General features: G+C 42.9%; 1 protein-coding gene across 1 annotated transcript; it reads right to left on the bottom strand.

The window, feature by feature from the left end:
• Window positions 1-1,555: 1,555 nt before the first annotated feature.
• LOC115035185 (zona pellucida-like domain-containing protein 1) lies at window positions 1,556-2,710 on the bottom strand. Its single transcript, XM_029492906.1, has one exon. The coding sequence runs from the start codon at window positions 2,708-2,710 to the stop codon at window positions 1,556-1,558; it is 1,155 nt and encodes a 384-aa protein (XP_029348766.1).
• Window positions 2,711-7,845: the final 5,135 nt, after the last annotated feature.

Genomic DNA, 7,845 nt, shown 5'->3' with positions numbered 1-7,845 from the left:
TGCAGTAAAAACAGATGTCTGAGCGACTTTGAACTTCTGAAGTTGTGTGGCACATGCACAGGTTATTGCCATACTTGTGTATTGTAAGTTACTGATTTAAAAGATTGCACACCACTATTAGTGTACTTTTCACAATTTCCTGGAGCAGGAAACTACCTTTCAGAAAGATTCAAACAGGCAGAAAGAATTATTAGAGAACACTTTTCATCTCAAGTCTGGTCGTATAATGCTCACGCGGGGGCTCGGCCTCTCTTTACATACGTCACCCTTCACCTCCGGAGCAGATCACAGTGAGACGGGGCAGTTGTGGCCCAGTGGGGTCAGAGATATACTGCCCTATGTGTCCGGGTAGTCAGGCAGCTTCCTCCTCTGACATTAACGCCGGCCTTAAGGGGCCTGAGGGCAGCCAGGAGAACTGGAGACCTTCACAGGGGAGGAGGGAAACTCTCTGAGGAAGAAACCTTTAGCCCGTCATAAAACATGCTAATTATGGATTTTATTAACATAAATTAATCCATAATGCACAAAACTTTAATCATCGTAATTTTATCATTGTTGTTGATAAGTAGGTGGATGAATGAGTAGTTCTAGTCTAGTCTAGTTCTAGTTCTAGTCCTTAATGATTTATGCTATAATGCAACAACATTTTATTAAATAATTGGTATTATTATATTTGCAGAATTCAAACATACGTTTCTTTATTTTTTTTCAGTATTGACAGTTCGACACATTGAAAACAAATGAAGAACTCTTTATTGTTTTTATTTTTTTTTACCATTTTTTTTATTTTTACTACTTTGTTTAAACAGGAGCGGGTGATTGCAGAGAGACGTGAGGACAAATCAGTGATGGTTGACAAACAAGGAAAACAGTCTTACAGGCATGTTCTTACAATGGTTGCTCATTAGGCATCACACTCTTTCCACAGCAACAGCATTTATCAGTACTTGGAGTGTACTTGGAGAAGTGTGTTGTGGCTTCACGTGCTTTGTGGACTTGATTAATGGGTCAGTTTACAACCAATGGTCAAAATGAAAAAACAGATAGATTCTGGATTCAAACAGTGTTGTATTTGCTTTGTTGCTTTATTTGCTCGAAGGCAGAGAGAAGAATTCAATAAATTAGACATAATACTTTGAAAGGTACTTTTGACTTCACTTTCAAAACATTCCACATTTCGAGACTGGGATTTCTGTGATGTTATTTGATATTTTCCCCTCCATTTATCATTTCTTCTATTATATTTTTTTTTTAAAGCTTAAAAAGTGCAGACTTTTTTTTGTCCATTTAGGAAATAAGGAATTAGTAACGCTAGCAAAATCTACTGAATCCTATAGATTGTGCTCTTCTCCTAAACTAACTTTCCGGGACGGATACCCAGTTAGGGCTACAGTAACTGACACAAAAGACCTCCCAACAGACAAGCCCAGTCCTCCACCAGAAAAATAAAACAAACAAGCAAACAAACAAAAGAATCAGGTATGGTAAACCTCACATAGAATTTGGCCTATCGATCTGAGACCAGCAATCTGCATTTCAGCTCATGTATGCCTCCTTAGTTCCTGAGCCTTTTGTAAAACACGGCTGCAGCACAAAGAGCAATGAAGCAAGCGAAGGCGAGCACGCCGACGGCCACGCCGAGCCCAACGGCGGAGTCTTTTTCGGCAATGAGGGGCTTCTCTTTGGAGTCGGTGCTGTCGGCCTTGGTGACGATCGCCGGGGAGGTGAGGGTGAAGGTTTGGGATATCCCATCCTCGGACGTTTCCAGGGTGTTCCTCTTCCTCCTGTTGCTGCACTGCTTGAACGTGCTGCAGCTGCTCTTCTCACACAGCCGGGTGATGCAGTGGAGGTGGTAGGTGGAAACCGTCTCATTCTGCTGCTCGATGAAGCGGAACGCCGGGAAGTGGAAGCGGGCGTTCTGGCTGTCTCCGTTCTCAATCATGGTGGTGAACCGGTCCCTGGAGCAGGGCACGAACAGGTTGAAGAAGCTGGAGTTCGTCGGCAAGGGGGAAATGGAGGCGTAGCACCTGTCGAGCAAGACGTGGTACTGGCCTGTCAAGTTGGTGGCCTTGACCTCGACATACACTTTGGTCCGCAGTTCGATCCCCAGCTGCGGAATGACCAGCGGTTTGATGTAGTTGGCATCACTGAAGAGCTCCATGCTCAAAGTGCTGATGAAACTCCCGTTGTTGTCCTTTATAGCGATGGAGGAGCCCGACACGTCGATCTGGGTATTGTTGATCAGGTACTCTAGGGGGTAGGCACAGGAGTAGTAGTACTTCAGCTCAGCGTTATAAGTGATGGTGCCTGTCGTCAGATCATGGGACCGAATGATGCCGCTGATATTGACCATCTGGATGTTGGAGAAGTCTGAGAATATACCCGTCCCGGCGGCACTGGTGGTCCTGAATATGCTTCCGCAGGCTTCGGTCATATTTAGGGGGAAGTTAAAACGAGCGACCGGCGGAGTCACAGATTCATCGAGGGTTGCTCTGCAGGCCGGGTCGAGTATGTGGTTCAGGATCAGTAAAGTCTCGTTGTAGCCCGTGTAGATGACCGGGCAGATTTGAATGGCCAGGCCAATGGAGGTAGTGCCACACTCGACTGAAATGTCAGTGACCTGTGGGCGTCTTGCTTCTGCTCCACATTCATTCAGCGTAAGCTGACTACTTCTGACTATCAAGGAGAGTAAAAGTAAAAGGATCTTCATGGTAACTCTTCAGATTTCTGCCTTGAATTATTCGGTTTCTCAACAGTCTTGGTTCTGCTGCTGGAGATCAGTAGAGCACCTCAGTTTGTTTGAAGGTTCAGGGATGTTTTCAGGGGTCTTTATAGCCAAGTGTGTCTTCAGGGATTGGTTCAAAACAAGGTCAAGTACCTTACTATTTCTGAACAATTGCATTGTATAAAGTTGGGTAGCTCTAGTCTGGACCATATCCTAAGGGCAGCAACTGAAACCTGAAGCATCTAGCTGGCTTTGAAGACATTGACAATGACCTTCTTCCTTTGTTGGGTATACTTTAAAATATAGATTTCCATGGCCCATATTTGAAGCCTTCAAGAAGTAAGCGAACATAACACTGTATGAGCTGTAGTCCTGAGAAAAATGTTGAGGATTTTCTATCCGTTATGAGTCCCAGCAGCTTCTGTAATGACCTAGTTGGGATCATGAAGATCAAGAAATGGCCCACTGAATCTTTGGGCTACCAGGTTCTTAATTTAAGCTGACATTAATAATAATAGTCACTGACAGCGTACGGAGGACGGAGAATTCATCCGCTGTTTGAAATCTAACTTGGTTACTTAAACACCAGCCACTATGTCGAGGATGTAAGATAAATTAAGGATTTAAGACAAAACGCAGAGCTGTTGAAAGAAAGGAAAAGCATTCATTCGGGGTATAGAGTTGAACTCAGATCCACTGTGTGTAGGGTGATATGCCAGATTTTGGCTCCGTGCAAGTGTCACATATGGAAGGAGCATCATCCTATTATGTTGCTGAACAGAATATATTGGCCACCTATTGTTGTTGGCATATATTCAAAAGCTAGTGAGCGATGAATAAGCTGATCCAGCTGTGTATTATAAAAGGTAACTGAGTCTGAGAGGAGCCAGTGGTGACAAATGAAGTGCTGAATCATGAATAAAAACAATCTGCAACAGGTAAATGAATACACTTAAAGCAACACAAAACAGAAGAGGTACAACAAAATCTGATAGGTTATGATCACAAACAAGACCAGGAAAAGTATAATCTATACAACAATCCATGATGTTTTGGATGGTTTTGTAAATAAATAAAGACAAATAGCTAATTCAATGTTTATATCATCAATATTTGTCTTATTTTGGATAATAGACAGAAAAAATGTACCAGAGAGTTTAATTGGCTGAAAAATGTATTTTATACTGAAAACCTCATATGCCTTTGCGGAATTTGTCCTGGAGGGAGTTCCTCATGATGACCTGTTTTTTTTTGTTTTGTTATTGTTGTTTTAGTTTTGTTATGATCAGACTATAACAGAACACTCTCAGCCTTTATGTGAGGACAGCAGAAGACACTGCCAGGACACCATTAACCTACTTAAGTAGCACAGACAGTTTCTAGCTCAACTGAAACTCAAACTGCAACAGTTTGTTTGCTGAACTAACATTTTGGCCATAAAAATGCTAAAGCTTTGTCTTTGCGTCCTGCTTTTGTGTGTCAGCAAAGTGACATAAAAAGAAAAGAATCAAACTACTAAGAGAAAAATATCAAGTAAATAAAATACACACTATAAAACAAAACCACAGATAACAGGTATAGAGTGTAATTTGAACCACAACTCATTCCTCTCGCAGTGATGACACGAGGCAGGAAGTGAGAGGAAAGACAACAAACAGACTTTGTCAAAGTCCTGCTGTGAATTTACGGAGGTACGGAGATGGCGTTTGGGGGATGTAGAGGTCACAGAGGTGGCGAGGGAGGGTCACCTGCTCTCTTGCTTGCTCACCTCCGCTCCGGCTGCACCGTTAAAGCGCTGCAGCCTGCGTGATTAATGGTCAGAGGCTTCGAATCAGCCGGAGGGTCTGCGGCGTTGAGAAGTCGCAGAGGCGGAAACACGGGGGAAAGGAGAAAAACGAGGTGGGAATTCTGTTTGGAAGAGAAATACAACCCTCTGTCGCTCTTTTACGGCGCAGGTCACGACCAGCAGCCCTCTGTTATGGTTGGGCCTTATGGGTTATTTTGTCAAGCGGCTAACGGCAGCAAGGTGATGATAGCTTCAGAGACAGAGGAAGTGATGTGATGTGATGTTCTATCAGCAAGACTGTACGGAGAGCGCGAGCTGAGTGTTAATCTGTCGCTCTGACTGGAGCCTCTACTGTTTAACTGCCGTTACAGGATAGGAGTCAGAGCTCAAACGGTCACATAGCACCGATGAATTTATCATGTGAAATCCACACAGCCGATAAAATAAGGAGCGCGCTCATTACTCCTGCTGAGCACCAACAGATTTAGTTCTGAAAGCACTGATGTTTCCTCAACACGTCTCTGCAGCTTAAGCTGTGCTGCTTCTAAATGGTGTGTTGTGATGTTTGTTGTTGTTACACAATGAAACATTATCCCGCTCCAGTTGTTGGTCCAATGCTGCGTCACAATACTTGTTAGTACAGTGACCTGCAGTGAATTGTGTATGCTGTAACTTGCTGTTGTTTTCAGTGAATTCTGGGTAATATCATCTGAAATAAAACACTGCAGTTCATGCATCTCTAGAAATTAGGCCACCATTGGCTCCTCCTTCCTCATCTACCATTACAGCCACTTTCAGCTGTTACATTAACATTGTTATATCTCTCCTTCTTCTACAGAACACCTTCTTAAGGTGAGAAATGTCCCTTTTTGACTGTTGTGGGTCCTTGAAACCGTATGTAGTGTGGAAATACACACAAGTCTGCAGTTCAGGTGAACAGCACACTGATAATTCCCAACAGCAGGAGAGTATAAATTTACCTTCAACTGATGGAAATGAAACTGAAAACATCTTATAAACCTGGATCGAGGAACTGCAAGATGTACACACAAAAAAGTTGAACGCCTTGTCGAGGTCTGGTGCCTAACCTGCTCACACACAAACAAACAAACAAACACACCATACCTTCTCCCCACGTGGGGCTTTGAGTTAATTGAAAGCTTTTCTGTTTCTCTGTTTCTCTCTCTTTTTTTTTCTCCAGCCGTTTCCTGCTCTTCTAGCTGGCTGCCGCCATTATAGCCACTGACCTGGTTCACACCAGATAATATATCACCCTGTAAAGCGAGCAGCCATAGAAGTCAACCCAACACCCAATTGTTATGCTAAGGAAATTAAATGTCACATATGAAATGTGTTAAAGCTCTAAGGTACAACATGTTACACGTTTAACGGCACAACATGCTGAAAAATACAGTTTCGTGCACCAATGAATGGTAACGTGACCTCACAAATCTGTTTACAAGCTGAGTGCTGTTGATATTCTTAACAAGGAGCCTATTTCCCTGCAGAGAAAAAGTTGCATGGCCAAACAACTGAGATGTGGACTCTGTGGTGGTAATATTCTCAGTGTCAAACCTAATCCTAGTTGGGTTTTTTGTCTTTTTTTCCACATTAGTGGGTGTGCTGAAAGGTCAGTAACTGAGACCACAGACTCCTGAACACACCAACGGAGCCTTTATTTTCTGTGGATGCACCATAAAGTGAACAGGGTCAAGACAGCAGTGACAATAAGTTGAACTTTCCTTGCTGGTAATTTTAGACTTCGCCATCCTTTGTGTTGAAACCAGAACTCCTTTCACTGCGATCGACCGGAGCCTTTTCAGAGGTGTGACTGTAACGCAGAGCTGAGCAGCATTACAGCTGAAAGTCAACACAAAAGAGTGGATTAAGAGTGGTGTTTGTGCGATACGTGATGATGGGCGCTGTTGTGCATCATTGGTTTATATGCCATCAGTTGCCTCATGGCACATTTTCCAGTTCCCACCAAGTCTTGTATTTTTGTTTCGGCCATCTTTACTCGGAAAGCAAACTTCCAGGATCCATGTGCGTGCAAACAGGAGACGTCTCAGAATACAAAGTCTTTAAGTTTGAGTGGTTTGTTATATATAAGGAAAAATTCTAATTATTTTTCAAACTCATTCTGAAAGAACTATATTTTTTCTTTGATATGAGCTATTTTACACAAAACTTTGAACACGTCTACGAGGAAGGAAACACATGTTGAGTCAATATTATAGCATATCTACAAAAATAGTCAGTGTGATTGATTAAATAGTTTTAAATAGCAAAATAAAACCAGATGGGAGTTTAGCATGTTTTGACAGCATCTAATTTAACTCTGTTAACATGTAAAGGCATACACAGTGTAACTGTATATTGAATGTCCTTTAATGGAAATCTGCCGTCACAGAAGACAAGACATGTCTTATTCCAACAACAACAGACCAGCCAGTCAGAACGTGGGAACCTGCAGCCAAATATGTAGGAATGAAACCGTCTTTGGAGTAAACACAGTTTATTAGATGTTTAATAACCAGAAATAACCTGGAGTTCATTCAGCTCGTCCCATACATGAAACGCACATGTATGAGCCGATCCACATAAATGTAACCAACAACAGCAGCTCAGAAGTAGGTATGCAAGTATCACACTTTCCCACACACTCACTCTCAACGCACAAATTGTTCTGTTAAAGTCATGCATCAGTGTAACACTGATTTACGAGGCACTGAATATTTCTTAGTGAAGCCTGTTGCTGCTTTTCTCTTTCATGTCTTCCACACACACACACTCACATGCATGCATGTACACACACTGTGACTGTTGCCCTTTCATGTGTGGAAAAGGGCAACTGCAGGGACCAGCTGTTAAGAGCTGAAGCAGATATGTCCTGCTTCCCTGTGAGCAGTTGCTTTTTTCTGCAGCTAGGTCACACACACATGCACATATATGTGCACACAGATATTAAATTCATTCACGTCACTGGCTGTGGCGCTTTGTTGTTTCCGCGCTGATGATGACGATCTTCTGGCTGGAAGCTCCAACTGTCATAAGAAGAATATCTGAAAACGGAGGATGCCCTTCTTCCTCCTCCCGTTTCTCCAGTTTTCCATACCCATCCGTGCCTTCCTCCTTCTTTGCCTTCTTTTCTTGGTCTCACTCTTTTAGTGAAGTCTGCTGCCATCACCTGCTGAATCACCTCTTCTCCTCCCCCTCCAGTTTTGAGTTACACCAGATGTGGACCCTCGCTGTTTGGAAGACTGATGGATTTTAGGCTTCACCGCAATCCAGCTGTTGTATTTGTGAACCACTTTTAAATGAGGCTCTCACTGAC

The sequence above is a fragment of the Echeneis naucrates genome, chromosome 21, assembly GCF_900963305.1.
Source record: "Echeneis naucrates chromosome 21, fEcheNa1.1, whole genome shotgun sequence".
Lineage (NCBI taxonomy): Eukaryota > Metazoa > Chordata > Actinopteri > Carangiformes > Echeneidae > Echeneis > Echeneis naucrates.
Note: the sequence above shows the minus strand (reverse complement) of the source record. Positions and strands in the feature narration are given on the sequence as shown.